This window comes from Tachypleus tridentatus, chromosome 8, assembly GCF_004210375.1.
Source record: "Tachypleus tridentatus isolate NWPU-2018 chromosome 8, ASM421037v1, whole genome shotgun sequence".
Classification (NCBI taxonomy): Eukaryota; Metazoa; Arthropoda; class Merostomata; order Xiphosura; family Limulidae; genus Tachypleus; species Tachypleus tridentatus.
In genome coordinates this window covers 138,370,942-138,391,365 of record NC_134832.1, presented here as the reverse complement: position 1 = coordinate 138,391,365, position 20,424 = coordinate 138,370,942, and the positions used below count along the sequence as shown (strand labels likewise).

Sequence of the window (20,424 nt, the reverse complement as noted above, 5' to 3'; positions counted from 1 at the left end):
TTGGATTTTGGCTGTCTTGCTTCCGTAAGGATCAGAAGGAGGAAGTTGTTCTAACTAGTCTATGCATTAGTCACAGTTTTTTAACTCATTGTTTTCTTTTATCTGAAACTGATGCACCAATGTGTAGTCTATGTAACACTCGGATCACTATAAGTCACATATTACTTTCCTGCCATCATTGAGAGTCGCATCGACGGGACCATTTTAAATACGTTCTGTCCCAAGGTTTGTCCATAACGTTAGACAGTGTTATTGGTGATCGTGACACTGTCTCCCTTGATAAAGTTTTAGTTTCTTAAAGGCCATTAATCTTTTTAATGTCATTTAAGTGTTTTAAATTTATATATTAAACCTTTTTTTAATGTAGTTCCCTTGTAAGAATCACAATCCCTCTAGTTTGATTTGAAATTAGAAAATGGCCGTAACATTAAATAACTGAACACCAGTACTGTAAAGGCCAAGTTCAAGTGATTCATACTGGTATTTAAACTATCCGTTTGAACTACCCTTTAGTCATCCTGAGAGTTATTATTACAATTTTGCTGCATATCTTTTAAAACTTTTATTGCTTTACTTTTAGAAAATGGCCACAATGACACATAACCTGGAACCAGGAGTGGAAAGGCCAACTTGTAGTGACTAAGGATGGTTCTTGTACTTACCTGTTAGTCTTCCTGGTGGGTTATGATAGTTACCATTATGTTACAGAAAGTTCTTTACAACTTTTCTTGCTGTGGTTTCTCTCTTAACATTGTAGACTGGATGTCAACATTGGTTTTATGCGATTTAGGTTTTTAAATGCTGTTTTGTTTCACCTTCATTTCCTTTTATGAATTTCACTACATTTACTTTTACCTTTTTACTGGATGTTTGGTGCAGATAGCCTAGCTGCAAGTGTGCCATTAAACACTAAATAAACCACCCAACCAACTTATTTTCAGGCTTTGAAAGTGGATGCATTCATTTCATCATGATAGGATATGATTACAACTTTATGCCTTCCCTTGGTCCAGGACTCCTTGTATTTGAATTTTGATGAGAAACACAAGACACCACCATAGAATTGTCAGAGTGAAGCCTGAAAATATTCTCCTTAATAATCCCACATCATGAGGAATTGTCTGCTGAAAAGGAAGAAGGACCAAAACTTAATTATCTGTGCACATACCCTGGAAATCCCGACTACTGGTTTATGCACTTGTGAAAAGATGGATGAGGTGTCAGTAGAAAAAACCCATACACAGTAGCATCCATACTTAAACTCTCAAGATATTGAAGAATAATCCTGACTATGGAAACTAAGGAATTCAATAAATCTATGCTTATGGTTCCTTGATCACATAAAAACCATTGAGAGGATCTCTTGCACCCTCATCCCAAAGACATGAGGGATTCAGATGATGTCTGCATTCCAAGAAGAAAAAGAAGAGGTGAGTAGAAGTTGGAGGTCCCAGTCCACAGCATTGAGCTGGATGGGAATCAGCTGAGCCCAACTGAGAGATGACAGGAAAAATAAAAAATATCCAAATTGATTATACACTGAACTGGAGCAAGAATAGATGTTTCAGCCCTGAAAATGAAGCCTGCCTTGATTGTTACTGAAAGTAGATGATGACAACTGATGAGATGGTGCCAACAGAAATCAGTTATCCATAGAATGGTATGTGCATAAAGCAATGGAAGCAACACAACCCTCTCGCTACCTCAAAACCAACAATGGAAGTAAAACAGCCCTCTCACTACCTCAAAACCATTATAAGGTATTATATAGCCTTAAAACTAAGTTCTAAATCCCAATTATCTGCAGGAGGTGGAAAACCTTCAAGTGCATACTAACAATAGATCCAACTTGTCATAAAGGAAGCTGATGATCCTGAGAGTCTTTTAACAAACTGAGGTGAATGGAAAACAAAATGATGTATTTTAAGAGTTGTAAATCCATAAATTTATCCTGTTCCATTAGAAGACATTCATCTAGTAAGGTTATCTTCACCCCACCTCAGAAATCTGAAAATCTAGAAGTAATTGTATTATTTTAGAGTCAAAAAATGCCTACATTTGGAAGCAGTAGGCTAAATCATGAAGTTCTGACAACATCTCAGACAAGATATAACTATCCCTTCAGGTAACTGAGTAATAAACCTTACAGCATGAACCATGATATCTCTGGATGGAGTGAAAACTAAAACATTCATTCCCAGACCTTTCAACTATCAAGTAAGGTGCAGAATCAAAATCAACCAAGGAAAGGCCAAAAACATTACACACTCTTGATGAACCAGGCCTGGCATGGCCAAGCATGTTAAGGTGTGAGACTCGTAATCTGAGGGTCATGGGTTCGCATCCCCATCGCACCAAACATACTTGCCCTCCCAGCCATGGGGGCGTTATAATTGACGGTCAATCCCACTATTCGTTGGTAAAAGAGTAGCCCAAGAGTTGGTGGTGGGTGGTGATGACTAGCTGCCTTCCCTCTAGTCTTACACTACTAAATTAGGGACGGCTAGCACAGATAGCCCTCAAGTAGCTTTGTGCAAAATTCAAAAACAAACAAACAAATGAACCAACAGAAAAGGTATTAACCCAAAGTGGCTTCTCTCTTTTTTTTTTTTATAGGTCATTTAAAAATTGTTAATTACTGTTGACTGGAGCAATGTTTTGTTAAATAAATTTGTTTTGTTAGAGCAAAGCAACATTTGGTCATCTGCCACGTCCACCAGAAATAAACAAACTCTGGACCACAGTACTGCAAATTCACCATTATCCCACAGAGATACTGAAAAGCCAAAAGACATTAAAAAAGCACAGGAAAAGGTGAAACTAAATTATCTTCAGATTGTCTAGGTTCAATTTCAATTACAGCTTCAGAACCCCCCCAGAGAACCACCACAAAACCAAATATGTGGCTCCACTTTAACTAAGAATAAAATCACTGATTGTCTCAACTTAGAATAATTTCCTCTCCCCTGTTATTGTGCAATATTAGATATCAGAGGTAGGATAGATGATTTGTTACTGCACTGAAAATAATCATCCATGGATTTATACACTAAATTGGCTTGCCAATTGGAATTAAAAAAAAATCTTTTAATTATTACGAAAATCAACCACATAACACCGATAACCTTTAAAGTATCTCTGAACAACTGTAATACTGTGAAACACATCAGTGATACTTTATGGAAAAATCTGAATAAGAAGCTTGTATATAGTACCACAAAAGAAGGCATTCCAACATAGTGTACCACAAGATGAATATCACTGTGGGTAATTGAGTGGGGTATAAAAGATTGGAGCGAGCAAGGAAAAAACCAGACCAATACTCAATGTGGCAAAAGAGAAAAAAAAATCCTTGTAATAAAGTAAAAGCTATCAGTATGAGAAGAGATAAGCATGTTTTGGAATATCCTTACATTTCATTTTTTTATATTCATTACTGGGTACGTGACAGAAATATGAGATATAAACATTAATCTAGTTTTTATTATTACTAGCTTTGGAATAATATGACAAGACCACTGCAACTGCCACAGCTATGAACATGAAAATGTCATAGAATATCTACCCAGTTGTTTGGTTTTTTTTTTAACAGCAAAATTCTAAATATAAACTCAGAGAATTACAACTCACAAGTATAGCAATCTACACTGGCAGAGTTCAGACTTTGCCTCATTTAGTCAACCTGTTTAAACTTTTAACATGTTTGCTGCCACCAATCACACTAATAATTCTTTTCCCAGTGTTGAACAAACATTTTTTTTACTTAACCAAGGTGTATAATATATATGGGTAACTATACTAAGTTTAATTGGTTCATTGAAGCCACTTGTAATATGTGATTCTTTCGTGTTGCATGGTCCAAATCTTAAAGTCGGTTGTGAATCACTTGCAGGACACATGGAAGCCAACGTGTTCAGCATTTTTCCCACTTTACCAAGTCATCAACATGCATTTCTATACATGTTTTCATCTTTCACAAAAGTACTTTCTGTACTTCAACCTTCCAAACTGAACATTGTTTTTCTGGTGATCCATGGCCTATTTTTAATCATTATGGGAAATTCCTATAATTTTTAAAATGATGTTCAACAATGCATCTGTGTGCATTTTAATCCAATTCAGTTTATGTTTGTTTGTCATTGTCTTAACTTGCTGTTCATTCAAACTGTTTGTATAATGCTAAGTAACACACAAGACACTAAATAAAGTTATATGAAAACCCTGAATTATCTGAAGCATGTGAATAGCAGGGGTGATTACCAAAGTGCAACAAATATTCACATCTCAATGAACAAATGATACAACTTTGGGTCACATTATTTTTGTGTTTATTCAAATTAATATAAAAAGATTATGCACATTCCAAGAGTATCATCTATTCCAAAGTTTACAGAACTATCTTGATGGAAAAGAGCTTGGAACATATGAAGATGTCAAAACTTCACTATCTACATTCTTTTCCTCCAAACCCCAAGAATTTTATAGAAGTGACATTCAGAAGCTTGTGAATCATTGGCAGGAAGTAATTAATAATGATGGAACATTCATTATTTATTAAATAACATTAAAAGTGTTTGAAATCCTTTCTCTTTTTCTGAACCTGAAATTGGACATTACTTAAGGGATGACCTGATATAAAGTTACTGTAGAAGAGTCACAGAAAATTATACATGGATTATTGAGCATTTAACATTTTTATTAGTTGGTTATCTTTAGGACAATGTAATCAGGATTTAGATTTACTGACTGTTGGAATAATTAAAATAATAATCCTAAACATTAATTTTTATGAGTTAGTTCCCATAACCCTGTCTGTGTAATATTTGCTCATAAGTAGTTTATTAAACCACCCAACTGTAGAAGCAAGTGTTCCATAGATTGCATAAAACACACTGATATTAATGTTGAGTTTTATGTATATAGTACAGTCAAAAGGTCATTATGGAATAACAATCAAGTGTTATACGCACAATACAGAGTAGGCACACTGACACAAATATAGTTGTCAAAGTCATTATGTGGAAAAATTACTGTTATGTATACAGTACAGTCATAATGACATTGTTATGGGTTATCATCCAAGTCACAATGTTATCCGAAAATAGTTCAGCATAATATGAACAGGGCATGAAGGTTTTAAAAGCATTAATAAAAGAGAACTGTCAGAGCTGTACAGAAACTGTATACACATCAATTATAAGTAAAATTAAGTAAAATCCTCAGTACCAAATGCCGTGTTATATACTATGTATTCAAGTTGAGGTAAATGACAATCTTTCAAGTTTAATGAACTTAATATTCAGATGATAATTTGATGTTTACACACATTTATGTTGTATATTAAGCTTAACTCCTGTCAGAAAGGAAACTATCATCTCTTTTTGTAGACCATATAACTCAATTATTTCATTAAAACTGACATACTTGTATGAATATTCATTTTAAAGTTCAAGTACATCATAAAGAAAAAATATTATAAAAAAATCACTATCTTTTCTAGAATGATTATAGTTTCAATATAAGCAAATGAAGAAATGGACAAATATATGTACGTGTTCATCAGTATAATCAAATTATTTATACACACAGCTAAAACTAGATTAAATGTTAATTAACTATATATATATACCATTCACCTGGGTAATATTGATATGTTCAATAAAAAGCTTCAAGGAGACAAAAGAATAACAAAAATTCAGTTGGATATATCAACATGTTTACTAGAAGGTCCAAATCTTAATAATTCACATTTTAATGAAATCACTAGTATCTTTTAAAAAATAATATTTAGTCACTATGACTTAAAAGATAAGCATGATAAAAATCTAAAAAGAGTGACAAGGAGTTTTAATCACAAAAGTAAACTAAGTTTTAAGCCCACAAATAAGTAAAGTCTCTAACCAAATATTCCAATGTCTTCTCTATGTCTAAGATAGATTTCACCCCCTCCTGAGACAACAGTTAAAGGTGTACGACTTAGCTCTGTTAGGTCAGCACTTACGTCCATACCTAAAGATGATAATAAAGCAGCCACGGTTGAATAAAGTAGACAAATAGAAGATGGCTTAATGTCCTTACTTAAGGATTATAACAAAGCAAGTATTTATAAATAAAGCAGATACAACTATGATGGCTTAACCTCTATACCTAAGAATGATAAAAAAGCTACTTCTCCTGAACAGCAAAGACACATGTAAAAACACCTTGTAAGGTTAAAACAAAGTTCACATGCTATAAAAAACTGGTCATAACTATGTGTAATACAAACCTTCAATAGCCATAGCAGAGCAAAATATTCTAGTGCTATTTCATCAACAAACAATCGTGTCTCAGACATTAACTACTTATCCAAAAAATAGTCGAACAGATTACAAAGCAGCTGTAATCCCGGTAAGTAGTTGCAAAAAATAACTACTGCACCAACATACAGCCATAAAGTTATAAACGTGATATGCAGGTATATCGTGTATTTTCTAACTTCTATATTGATACAGAATTTGATAACTTTATTTTTTGTTTCTGCTACAAATTATCTAGAAAGATATTACTTTTACTTTATTCTGGTTGATTTGTTTCTTTTTTTCTTAGTGGATGACATGTTTTCTGCCTAAAAGGATATTTCAGCATCTTATGAAGTGTTTGGAGATTAAACACATTGGCACTGAAATATCCTGGTTTATTATGATTGACTGATGCTGTCAGAGAACTGAAGGCATGATGTGATGTCAACCATGGGACAACGAAAGTGAGTTCTTTGTTCAGTTATACTTGGTTTTCACTATGCTTGAAATATGGGAAGATGGAGAGCTGTTCATTGCTCCAGTAGAACGGACCATCCACTTGTCTATGTAGTTACACATACAGTTTCTATGTCATGTCTAAATAAAGACTGCTTTCACAGTCCTTTAACTTTATCCAATCAGTATATTTCTCATGCCATTTAAAGTTCAATCAAGTTATGAACTATAGAACTCTTCCCCTATTTTCTGATAGAATCTGTTGTTATTGCAAGTTTACTTGTTTGATACTTAGTGGGAAATTTGTTTTATCTGAAATTACTACAAGTAGAGAGGATAAAGAAATCCTGATGCCATGACATCTCAATTTATTGTGGAGTTTCTGGATAGATGGCATGTGTACTTGCTCAAGCTTGTTATTTTGAGTTTAAGGGAATTATTTTACTGAAACAGTGGCTTATTCTATAGATAGAAGTACCTACTATGACCAAGAAGAAGAGTTCAGAGAACCAACAACTAAGGTTTCTCAATGTGGACTTTGGGACTTGTTGAGACATGGACTACTTCAAGAAGTCTCCACATTACTCTCAGGCTATTTCCAACCAGAGAAATTCATCCCAGGTCTGGTTCTGACCATAGATAATCAGCCAAGAAGAGCTGGACATGCTGTTCATACATTGCCTTTACCTTTTAGAATTTGTTTCCACAGACAATGGACACCTATGAAACACAGCTAAGATAGTCACATAGTTGCAAGACTTCCAACAGAAAAAAAGTGTAATGACTTTATCTTTCCAATACCCATATAGTAATAAAAAACACCATGTATTTACTGTAATACATAGTTACTGTTTGATCTTCAAAGCTAGAGTGGTCAGATAATTAAAATATTTCTGATGGGGTTGTGACACTATTTCTTTTTTCTGAGCCATTGGACAGAGGCAAAATACACTGTATACATTACACTATAGAGTTTGCATTTGATCATTAAAGGTAGTGATTGTTGAGTACCTGAAGAATAGAAGGAAATGGCATTCCTTGCTTTCCAAGATAAAGTGATGCACATTACAATGTATGCACTACACTGCGTGATTTCCACTTGATTAAGAGTTAAAAAGACCATGAGAGTGAAAAATCAGAGGTTGAAAGAGTATTGTAATCCCTAACTCTAATTTTGGAGAGAATCACCCTCATAATCTAGTGGTAAGACCTCTATAAAGTATGCCGTTCTGGACTAACTAAAGTTTAGCACTTGTTTATCCTGGAAGTATGTCTGAGCCGAGAGCTATGAGGGGGAAGAACACAACAATCATCAGCAAAGTCTGGAGAAAGATTACATCTTAACATTAAGAACTGATGAGCATCAGATCAACTATAACATTTGATCTGGAAGTTATTACTGGAAATTACAGTTTACTAGTTTATTTGTACTAATAGCAGTAAGAGAAGATTTCAATTTTTACACTGGAACGTTCAGCAACTAGAGAAATGTCCACAAAAGAAATAAAAGTAAAGGTAATAAAGGCTTGACTACAGTTAGAAATAAAATCATAATTATATCTTGGTTTATTTAAAACACTGTTTTATCTGATGGTTCCAGCAAAATGCTTTTACACGCTATTTCTCTTAATGTAGTATAGAAAATGTTCGACTTGATTGAGTTGAAATATTTATGGGAAGATGAAATTATCAGGGATCCATGATAATTAAGCACTTGTTTACAGTTGTTTAGATATCAATAACAAGTATATACACGTGATGCACACAGTGTTGTGTTTTGTTGCAATAGGAACATCCTCACTCAAGTGAATTGAATACTTAACATGTAAACAATTTTACTTAACATTTTCTGAACTTTGTTCCATTATAAAATACAGTTTTAAGGCACAAAAATGTTGAATGTAGTTTCAAAAGGAGGAGGCAGCAGGTACCATCCACATAGTAAGACCTTGTAACTCATCCCACAGCTGTTAAGTTACTTGCAAAACAAAGGAAATCTCTAAGAAACCTTGACAAAAGCTAGTTGTCAAAACTGTGATTAGCATCACCTAACTTGAGCAAACACTACATTGTAGGTCTCGAGCAGTTTCAACATGCATGCCTCCCTCTTGATATTTGACAGTATTTATGACAATCAGGTAGAAAGTTAGAGACGAGGCTAGGTCAGATGGTCTGGCATGCAAGTGCTAGCTAACTAAAATGGGAATATCAGTGGGCAGTACAGCCACAGGCAACAGGTTGAATGGAAGCCCAAAAATCAGGAAGTTCAAGTTCCTTGTGCAAATGTTCTACAAACAAAGAAGTGAGTATATATTAACTCTTTCAACATGAGCTCAGTCCTAGGGATCAACCTCGTGATTATTGTGTCTGTTACAGTTCTCATGCTATAACTTTTAAATTGTGTTCTATGTTTCCACCAGATTTAAACATTACAAGAAGTTCATTTACAAAACAGATTTTATTACCAAGTTTGTTTATCCTGTTTGCATCTTGGCTATACAACATGCAAAATAATTTTGATTTTAAGATTAAAAATACTTTTATGCATCAGAAAATCTTCAAATTTAACATGCAAAATCTTTATACCATACAGATAATCAAATGCTTTTTAAGAAAACACTGTATTTTATCTGTTATTTTCCTTACTGAATCTCTACAAGTTTTGGTCAAGTCTACCAAATCTATTCAACCACCATAAAAAGTTAGGAAATGAATACAAACTGTTTTTTTGTTCCAGAAAGGCAAGAAATTATAACACAAAAAATGTAACTGTTTAGTCAAAATATCTTAACTCTCATAACATTATACATTTATTATTTTTATTGTAGTGACCTTTCAGCCATGATACAGGGAATATGTGCAAAAATATAAGACTGACCTTTACATACAAAGTGACCTGTCTTGGTTGTGTTTTAGTGAACTAGTATTTTGTAATTCAGTCATATTTCAACTACAACATATTATATACATAATGACTATTTACAACTAAGTTTAAGCACCTATTTTTCTTCAAACAAAAAAATGTAAGTAAATAACTACAGTAAAGAATAATATCTTACAGTTATGAAGTTTCTATTCATTTCCTTTTTGCTGTAGGTTGCTAAGCCTTATCAAATTTGCACGTGGAGGATGTGTAAGAAATAATTTAAGTTTTACAATATGCATTCTGAAATAACAATATTTCAATAAATCACTATTAATATCATAGAATTACATTATAATTTATTACACTTATTAAGTAAGCTGTACGTGTCTAAATAAATATGAAATTTCAAACTCACAACAGTTTACCTCAGCTTTTTGAATCCAGACTTTAAAAAAATGAGTTTGGCACCTGAATAATTCAATTACTCTGAGAAAGCTACTGGGGAGATACTGAGCTAAACTAATTATTCACATGCATCTTCGTATGGCTGGTATGGGTATTAACACTTTTACTGATAAGGAGAGAACACTGTTTTGACCTTCCCAGCTCATCATTCTTAACCTGAAGATGGCCTCAGAAGGTCGAAACATTCTTCTCTTCTTATCAAATAAAAGTGTTAATACCCATACCAGCTGTTCCGAGATACATTTTTTATTTCAAATGGGTTTCTCGTCATCAAGAATAGTTATTCACCTGTCATAGACTGAAATAAGTTTACCTAAGTATGTCTTTCCAAAAATGGAAAAAGAATCATTGCATTCGATTCAGTAAATGAAATATCATCTCAAACAGAAAAAACAGAAGGTTTCTGTTTGATATTCTAGCACGTCATAAGAAACAACACAGACTTTGTATTTGAGTATCACAAACATATAATCTGAACCAATGCTGCATTCAACATACCAAGTGACACATAAAAATCAATATTTAAGTGGGTTCTTTTAATTTTAAATTAAAAAAATTAACTAATGTATAATACTAAAATTTAAAGTGTAATCTACAATTTGATATCACACTTATTGATATAAATTCATAAAATAGTGGTTCAATAAAATTTTGAATACAACTCAATAAATGCCATGCATGACACGGATAGGGTTAGACTCGTAGACAAGTTGCTATACCAGAGCCTACTTTATAGGTGTTAACAACGTGCAAAGATCCACTTTAGTCTATACATTCAAATGAACTTTCCACCAAAGAAATTTCCCTAACCTTAAATTAGAATCTGAGCTTTTGTATGAAGGATCAAGTTGTGGATACTTCAAGCTATCTTTGTGTTGAACTAGCCAGTAGTTTCTCTATTCCTTGTTTCTGATTATTCCCAAAGCCTAATTGCTTAATAGACAACAAGCAAAATTATTATACCACTCCCCAATGTAAGCTGTGCAAGAATATTTGTTTTATATTTTTAATCTATTTTTTTTAAGCTTCAATGCATACATGTAGATACTTTAATGAAACATTCTCTGGTCTATATGTACATATGGATGTATAATTATTTTGCTTAAGGTTTGTTTTTGTTTAGGTAAATGGTTTCATTTTGCCAGTCACTGGAAAGAGTTTCACTTTATGTATCTTAGTGGTAAATGGTTTCACTCTCTTTAATTTTGAATAAAATTTCTTTGCTTATTTGTGAATCAGTGTTAAAAGGTGTTTTTCCTTTTATTATGTCAAATCTTGATTTATCATTATGCAATATTCATTGTTAAAAGTTTTCACTTATTATCCAAGCATATGTATAAAATGCCTGTATAATATGTTTCACTACACAAGTTTAAAAGAGTTAAGTGTTCATTGTTAAATGTTTTTTTATTATTTGTTTCAACATTAACATACCTTTCTTTGGTTCTATCTTCTTATCTTCATTAAAAGTGTTATTGCCTCTGCAAGTGTTTATCTGTGAATTCCTTGTTATTTGTTAAAGGTTTGAACTGGTGCATGCATGTTTTAGAAATAAATTAATGTTAGCATGCCCCTCAGTAACATCATAAGTTAGATGATTGGCTTCAATGTTAAATTTAATTGTAAGCCTTAGAGCAAGTCTCAGAGAGTATATCACATGTTTTATACCTTAAATAATGATGTAGAAGAGGTCTTACATTACTAATTGTTTAGTTTCTGCACTATGATACAAATAGTTAAGAAAGTCGTTACTTTTTTATAATCCCTATTGATAATTTTAAGTTAAACAATTTTTAATTATCATCTTTGTTTAAGTTTATGTCCATTTTTGGAAAATACATGCATATGTATTCAGTTGAATGTTCAACAGTTTACTGCTACATTGGTTCTTTTTACACACAACAATTATTTACTAAGCCAGGTGGTTTTGTTCCCAGTGTTTGAAGTAAAAACCTATTTAACAAGTGTTTGAGTACAAAAGTAAGCCACTCACAAGCAACATTGCATATATTATGTATTTATAGCCACATAAATTAACTTTCACTGAAAAATAATCTTTTTAAAGAGGTCATAGACATTTGCAGCATTTCATATAATATATCTATTTAGGCTTTGGTGCAAAATATCCAGTTGATTTTCCCACAGGCTTGTGAAACAAAAATAATAAAATATAACTACGATATACACAATGTCAGCAAAGTATGAAACTCATTAAAACAACTCACAAGAGTAGAGAAATCTACTTTGGTCATCATGTACTATTAAGAAAACTCCCTGAAATAGCCACAGAAAACCATGTACAACAGCAAACTTAAGAAATGATAAATCCTCAAAGTGGAGGTTCCCAATTAATGCACTATAAAGTAATAGAAATTATTTTTCAATTAATGAGCATGAATAAAACACTGAATATTTTTAAGAGTGGAGAGAAATTCTTCAGAATGGAAAAAATGAAGGCATTTGAATCAGTTTCAAAACCAGAGGGCTAGGTAGCTAAGAAAGCCCATGATTGAGCCTAAAAATGTGTGTACTAAAAGCCTTAGATAGCTTTCAAAACTGACACTGTGCAAGAGTTATACTTGCTATATCCACATAATCAAATGACAACTTGAATTGAAGACAGTTGACTGATATCTCACTTCCAATAGTTATTAACCACCTAGATAAATTACTGAAAATTAACAGTTATGTTAACAGAGTAAATAAGCATATTCTTTATGTTTTTCCAGCATCTGAGTGAATTCTTGTTATGTAAAGTTCCTTGAATTGGTGGCTTGCATACTCATGACTGCTTATCTTAGTATTAAGTAAATATCATGTATGCAAGCCACCAATTCAAGGAACTTTACATAACAAGAATTCACTGACAAACCTGCCAGACATTATGTGGATGCCCTTTACAATCATATATATTAAACCTTGAAATGTCCTATTCAGAACTTTCAATCTTGTGCATAATTATGGAAGTTAAACACCAGATTATATTTGAATAGCATTTAAGGAAAGAACTGGTATGTCAAAAGTGAGAAGAAAAACATAACTTAGAAACATGCAGTTAAATAACAACACAAAAATACTTGAAATGCTTATTGCATGTTTGTTGTCTGCAACCACACTGACAAAAAAAACACAAAAACAAACAAGATAATGTAAAAGTTTATAAATTATATTCAGCGTTTGTTTATAATTGTTGTACATTCTGAAATCCTCAAATTACAAGAAAAACAGAAATGTAACCACTGTTTCCTAACAGTTGCTTGAGAAAGAATTATAGCTGAAAGAATTTCAAACTACATAAAACTCAGAAAAATCAATGTATATCTGTAGAAAGTAATATGTAATAATAACTCGGCTGCTGTTTGGAAAAGTTTATTAAACGAGTCACAAATAGTTTCTCAAACCATACTTTTTTCACTGCCTCGATGCACTCCACCAATCCCTCCTGTCACAAACACAGGAATTCCAGCCTGGTGAGCAATAACCATTGTTCCTGCAACTGTAGTACCACCAGTCAATCTCTAGGGAAAACAACAACGACAAAAGAAATATTCACACTAGTCATTTACCTTAAAGTTCTCAGTCTCAAGTCTATAGAGCAAAACATAATATAAACCTGCATTTTATGATGTTTTACATGATAAGAAACAGTGTTAATAAAAATTAAGCAAAAAATTTGCATTTGAAGATACAAGAAAATACAATGGTGCATCACAAATACAGCTACTTAAGTGGGTGAACACACAGTAGAACAAAGTTTTCTTCATTTCAGACATGATTAGTAATGTTACAAGATCCTTCCTTGTAACTTATGAATAACTCTATAGTTGGTAATCATCATGTACGCAAGCTTCAGGTGTTAGAAAATAAAGGGTGTTGAAACATGTATAAATTTTTGTAATTACTTTGCAGTCACTAACCACCAACAGAAATATGTTGGTGAATGTGAGTGGTTGAATCTTGTTTGGAATGAGCTAGTAGGAGCCAATCATACATGTAATGATGAAATCACATCCACAATGTATGAATAGGATGAGTAAAAACCTGAAAAATGCAGAAAAATACATATAGAGCTGAAGCAAGCCCTAAAGGATGTCCCCAAAATTGGCAAACAACACAGAGATAAATTAGCCAACAATAAGATTTAAATTGGAATATGGAGGTAGGCACTAAAGACATCCAGTTTTGTCACCCACAACACTGGGGAAAATTGCCATCTTGGGACAAGAAAGAAATCCATAGTGAACTTGGGGAGTGTAATGAAGCAGTGGAGGCAAGATAAATTGATGATTAGCCTACAATCCCCAGTTTTCTTGGGACTAACAAAAAGACATGAAAAAAAAGCTTTACATGAAGGTGAACTAGTTTAATAAAAACACCAGATGCTCGCATGGCGTGGGAAGGAGGAAAGGAAGCGAGGTGAGGAGAAACAGGAGGTGAAGAAAGAATCTTAGCAGCAATACTCTTTCAAAGACCTTATGTCATCCAATGATAGCTAACAAAGGAAAGCCAGTGAGGAAGAAAATCCAAGAGTCGAAATATAAATGGACCCTAACCCACCAGGTAGTCACCAATACCACTGGTGATAGTTGATAGACTGTCAATGACCTTGATGAAAGGAAGAACTTGGATTTGAAGGAATGGGTAATGTGATGTAAGGATGAAAAACAAGAATAAGTGACATGGAAGGCTCTGATGGAGACAAACAGGCCACAAAAGTTGAAATACTGAACTGGTGGCAGGCTGATATTATCTACAGTTCGATATTGTCAAAAATGGTATCAAAAACTTAATGTCTAAGAAAAGGAGCAACATGCAAGTCTTTGATATAAGTGGAGGGTAAATTGACAAGAGCCAAAACTGAGTCCCTACCTATAATGTTCCACGACAAAGAAACCATTTATATAATGCCATTGCCAAGGATGACATACAGACTAATGTGAAGTCCAGAAGGTGAAGGGTATATGTAGAAAATACAGATTTCTGTGGACAGCCTCCAAGAGCAGATATATGGAAGAAAGATACCCGAGAAGGGTAGTAAGGGTATCATGAAAACAAGAATATTAGGCATGTTTGTGACTGACATTAGAGTCAGAAACAGCCTACCAAATTTATAAGGAAGCCAACAATTGTTGATCCAAAAATCAATAGTCCAATGTATTGTAAGAAAGGGCATACTGATTCCTTCACTTACTTGAGATAGAAAGTGATCTGCATGGGCACAAATATCAGGAGAGAGAGGAAATACCATAAATGGTCAAGAAGAATGCTTGTCTAATAATGAAGATGAGGGGAGTAGAAAATAGGAAAAGAAAAAAAGACAAAACATCAAAAATGGAGATACAAAATATGCCATGTCCCCCACTGGTACAGCAGTAAATCTGCTGTGGCTCTGACACACACACAAAATATGTGAAGGCCAAGAAAAGCCAAAATAAATCTTCAAGCTGGAATTTGGAAATGGAAGAGATCAAAATCCTTGTCATTCTGAATAATGTCAACAGAATGAGCCTGGATTAAGTCAGGAGACAAAGGTTGACTTGTGTAACATTTAATCTCCCAATGTACAATACCAAAAAAATCCTCCATGAAGTCACCTACAACTGAGGCCCGAGACAAAACTTTTATCACTGGTGTGAACCCCAAAGTGGTAATGTTGATTTCAGAATTCATAACTTAAAATCTGAACCAAAATATCAAGTGCAGAAATAAAGGAAAATAATAAACTTGGAAAAAATATTTGAAAGTATAAAACCAAAGAACCACTCCAAGCAAAAATTAAATTATGCATTACATGGGAAGCACTAGGCACAAAGGAGAACACCTGTACCCAAACTGCCAAACAAAAAGTGAAGGTTTAGTGGAACAGTGTAGAGCAAGTCCTATGCAACATATGAACATGCTATAACACTACTGGTTAACTCTTTCACAGCAGATAGTTCTAATTGTGCATGTCATGGTCTTTTAGTGATTTATTTTTTATAAATTTAATAAGTAATATTACTCTATATCAATAAAATTGGTATCTAATATGTAGTTTATATTTCACATTTTAACGTTATGTATGCTTTAATTTTTCATACGAAAAGAAATATGTATACATAAAAAAGTTAAACATCGATCTGTTTCACAAAGAACCTCTTCATGTCTTGTTGCTCGATGTGCACACATGCTTTTTACATCTACTATACATATCTACAGTTAATTGATAAATTATAAAACATGAATTTTAGATACTTGCAAGCTAGAATGTAAACTTAGAACCTCTTACTACTTTGATCTGCTGAAAAATAAATATATCTAACAAATCAACTGCAGTGCCACCTATCCTACTCTATTCAATCCTTGTTTTCTTAAGAGTGTTTTTACAATCAATAGACAGGACAAGATGTATTTCACGTGAATATTACAATTGTTTTTGAAGAGAGCTTGGAAGATAATATAATTTTAACAAGATTGTTGAATGGTGGTGAACAAATTATTTGTTGGTCTGAATATCAATTTTTTTAAACACATACATGCGCATAAACCTGAGCAAATTACAGATGTTTTGGGTGTACTAATAGAGTAATATAATATATTCTTTCTTTCTAAAATGAATATTTTAAGCCAACAAAAATTATATACCTTCAACCTCCACTTTAAAAAAATAACAAGTCTTAGCAATATAGACACACATGAGCAGAATACATTCCTGTCACCATAACTTTGTGTATGTACTGTAAATCACAGTTTTGTATGCAATTTGCACCTACTGTTCCATGTTTTAAGAAAAATAACTAAAATTTAAGCATTTAAGAGTAAATACAGATATGTATGTAATGTATATTAATGTGCATTTTGCAAAACACTGGTATTACAGTTAGATTTCTACTTGTAGGGCTATGTAGTCAGGCCAAACAAGTTTGTGTTTTTTAATTGTACAAACTAGATAAAGTAAAAGCAAACAACGCAACAACTATACAACTTATATTTACTCAGAACATTTAGAAACGTACAGTAAAAGAAAGCATTCAAAACTTGCACAACTTAGTCTGTGTAAACATATGCAAATGGTTATTTATAATGTACATTCAAAAACTGAAACAAAGGTAGCGTTATGCAAACGTTGTTTACACATCTGACCAGATTGTATACAATTGTTCACAAATGTGAACAATTTTCAAAAAACAGATAAACAAAAGTAATAAATGAATACTAATCTAAGTAAGAATGTTTTCCAAAGAAGACTACACTTATAACGCTTGCAAAACTAAACTAGTGTGATAGGTGATACAGAAACCTGAGCTTTTATTGGTTGAAGAAAAGTGCTAAAAAGGGAAGTAGGATTTTATAAGAATGTACTAAAATAACATCTTTGTAGACTAATACTACTAACTTCTAAGCATTCCAATATTCAAATAATTGCTATTTTTATTGTAATGGCATTGATCCACATAATAAAAGTTTTAATAAGTTCAAAGTGCAGTGTTGTTACTTAAAGTCTTGTTGGGAATGCTGTATAATATATATTCACACATAAGTTGACAAATTACACATCCTGTTGTCAGCATAAACATTTTCACTGATTCTAAGTGCAGTGTGATTACTCCGAATTTTCCACAAAAACATTTCAGCATACATAATCCAATTCATTAGATATTCTGTTCTCAGAGCAGGGGTCATGTTAGTATTTTTTTGTGCATTCTTTTTTTAGAGTATCGTATTATGGTGGTTTCATGTAAACTGTTTAGTGAAACAAGTGGCAATTTACTATATAATAGCTTTTATTTACGAGTGTGTTGTCTTCTTTTCAAATGTTTTTACGAACAAGTTACTGAAAACTGAAAAAAGGCACAAAAATCATGCCATTATTATAACTTACCTTACTTAAAACATATGGCAAATCTCTCCTTGATGTCTTGTATGTTCCTCTTGTTTCTGCTAACTCTTTTAATTCTGTCTTATTCATACCTAAAACAACAAAAGAAAACAAAATTTATCAAAGCAGAAGAACTAATAAATTATCAGAAACTACCAAACTAACCAACTTCTAATAGAATTGCTTAAAACAATTTGTATCTATTGACAAAATCAAACTTTTGTTATCTTGCTGTTGAGTTTTTAAAAATAAATTTTAATCAGTCTAACAAATGAAATGGAAAAGTTATTTCATAAAATAGATCTTCATTACAATTTTCTATGTGAACACAAATTCTATAACATATTTAATGATATACATTTGAGAATAAATAGAACTTACTCTACAGATACCCAGAGACACAAATTACCTTGTAAATATGGCCAATAAAATGTGAACATGAGCATATTACTCTCTAAAACATGTCTACAACTATATGAATCTACGTGATAACCCTTCTATGAGAAACTAATCCAAAAAACGTGTAAACATTATTCATTGAGATTTGAAAATTAGCAGAAATTAAACTGTAACAAAAACAAACTAAAGCAATAGGTTTAAGCATTTGGATTATGTTTTAACATTAATTTTAGTATTGTTTAAACAGTAATGTTCCTTTTGAAGATTTAGTTTCATTGTTACCCAAGTTGTAATGTCAATCCAAGTTTTACATGCATTTGTTCTTAATTTAACTTTCACCAAAATAAGAAAAATATTCATCCTGGTCTTATCAGTTTAGATACCACAGAACACTTTCCCTTGATTTGTTTTATGCAAGTTCCTCAATTGTGTTTATTTTTGTAAATAAAGATTTTTCATTTAATTGTGAAACTACTGGTTTTTGGGTCTTTCTTCTAGATGATTCTGGATGGAAGTTTGAGAGAATATTATACTCTGTATTTGGATATTAAATGAACCTTCAGTTAGCAAGCCTATCTGACCACTAAGAAGAAAAAACAGTTTTACAAGGAAAACCACAATTTTAAACTGCCTGTTATGAAGAAATAATTACAAAGAAATTAAAAGTTACAGTCAAATAACTTAGTTTCTATCAAAGAGATCCAATGTTTCAGTTTTAAGCTTTAACATACATGTTGGAAATTATTCCCGTGTAAAAAATGTTCAGCAACTTATTCACAAAAATTTATACTATATAAACAGCAACTTTAAAAATGTAATGTAATACCTCCCAGGTTCGAATCCCCATCACACCAAACATGTTCTCGGTTTCAGCAGTGGGGGAGAGGTATAATGTGACAGACAATCCCACTATTCAGTGGTAAAAAAGTAGCCCAAATGTTGGCAGTGGGTGGTGATGACTAGCTGCCTTCCCTCTAGTGTTACATTGCTAAATTAAGGACATCTAGCACAGATGGCCCTCGAGTAGCTTTGAATGAAATTCAAAAACATACAAAACATACAAAATTGATATTTATTGCTGTATCTATTTATACAATGCACATAATTATAGAATCTCTCACAATTCAATTAACACATTTACTCTCATTAGATATAGATGTAAATCCAAAAGTATCTGAGTTGCATGCATTCATGGTATTGAGAGTCACCTATAATACTGAGGCACATGCATTTAACTGGAAACAGCATGCATTAGAAATCAGTTGTGCCATGACAATACTTGCATGAGTACATCTGCATGTAGAAATTTTGCTTGATTGCAAATATTTAATTATTAACATCTATCTGCCACCTAGACACAGGTAAACTTTTAAAAGTTTACTCGTCTTTTTTTGCATCATTGCAGCAACATGTGCTGAAAATGTGACCACCCCCCTCCACCAGATGAAAGAAATGCAACCACCTGGAGAAGAAAAACATTTTGGTAGAGTGAAGAAATGAGGGAGTTCCATGGGGCAATTCTATAAAGAGCAACAGTGGAAAGAGACAAGCCTTGAATAAATAAGCAGATGAAAACCCGAGACAGGTGAATAACAGAAGTACAGGATGAACAGAAGCTGTGGTAATAAAGAACAAAGACTGAAAAAACACTTGTGCCTCTAGTACACAGAAGAGAAAGATCAAAAGGTGTGAGGCAATAAAAGATACAACACAAGGGGTGAGTCCCTGAGCTGAGACATGGAAACAAACAAAAGACACACAAAGTAGAGTGACACTGGAAAGAAGAATGACCAACCACAGTGGACAGAGGAGTACACAGAGAAAGTGGCAGTGTCTGTTGCTCCATATAGGCCAGACCAGAGAAAACTATACTGGAGCTGGTCAGCCTAGAGCAATCAACATAAAACAAGAAGGAAGGGTCTAGATAAAAGAAAAGACACACAAAAAGAGGAATCTGAATAAAAGCCAGACATAGGGGGCAAGCACCTAAGCTGAGGAACATAATTAGTCAAAAGTCACTCTGAAAGAATGAGTGTGGAGATGTTTGAATTGAAAAATGTCCCCTTGGGAATGACTGAGGAGCAAATAGGACAGAAAAA

General features: G+C 32.9%; 1 protein-coding gene across 1 annotated transcript in view; it reads right to left on the bottom strand.

Moving 5' to 3' along the window:
- Window positions 1–1,322: 1,322 nt before the first annotated feature.
- The window catches only part of LOC143224029 (pseudouridine-5'-phosphate glycosidase-like), a 36,726-nt gene continuing 17,624 nt past the window's right edge, over window positions 1,323–20,424 (bottom strand). The window contains exons 5-10 of the mRNA XM_076452492.1: window positions 17,930–18,018; window positions 13,475–13,586; window positions 5,902–6,009; window positions 2,733–2,776; window positions 2,148–2,210; window positions 1,323–1,493 (exon numbers count right to left, since the gene is read on the bottom strand). Of these exons, the coding sequence (XP_076308607.1) occupies window positions 1,323–1,493; window positions 2,148–2,210; window positions 2,733–2,776; window positions 5,902–6,009; window positions 13,475–13,586; window positions 17,930–18,018 (587 nt within the window). The remainder of the gene's footprint in view (window positions 1,494–2,147; window positions 2,211–2,732; window positions 2,777–5,901; window positions 6,010–13,474; window positions 13,587–17,929; window positions 18,019–20,424) is intronic.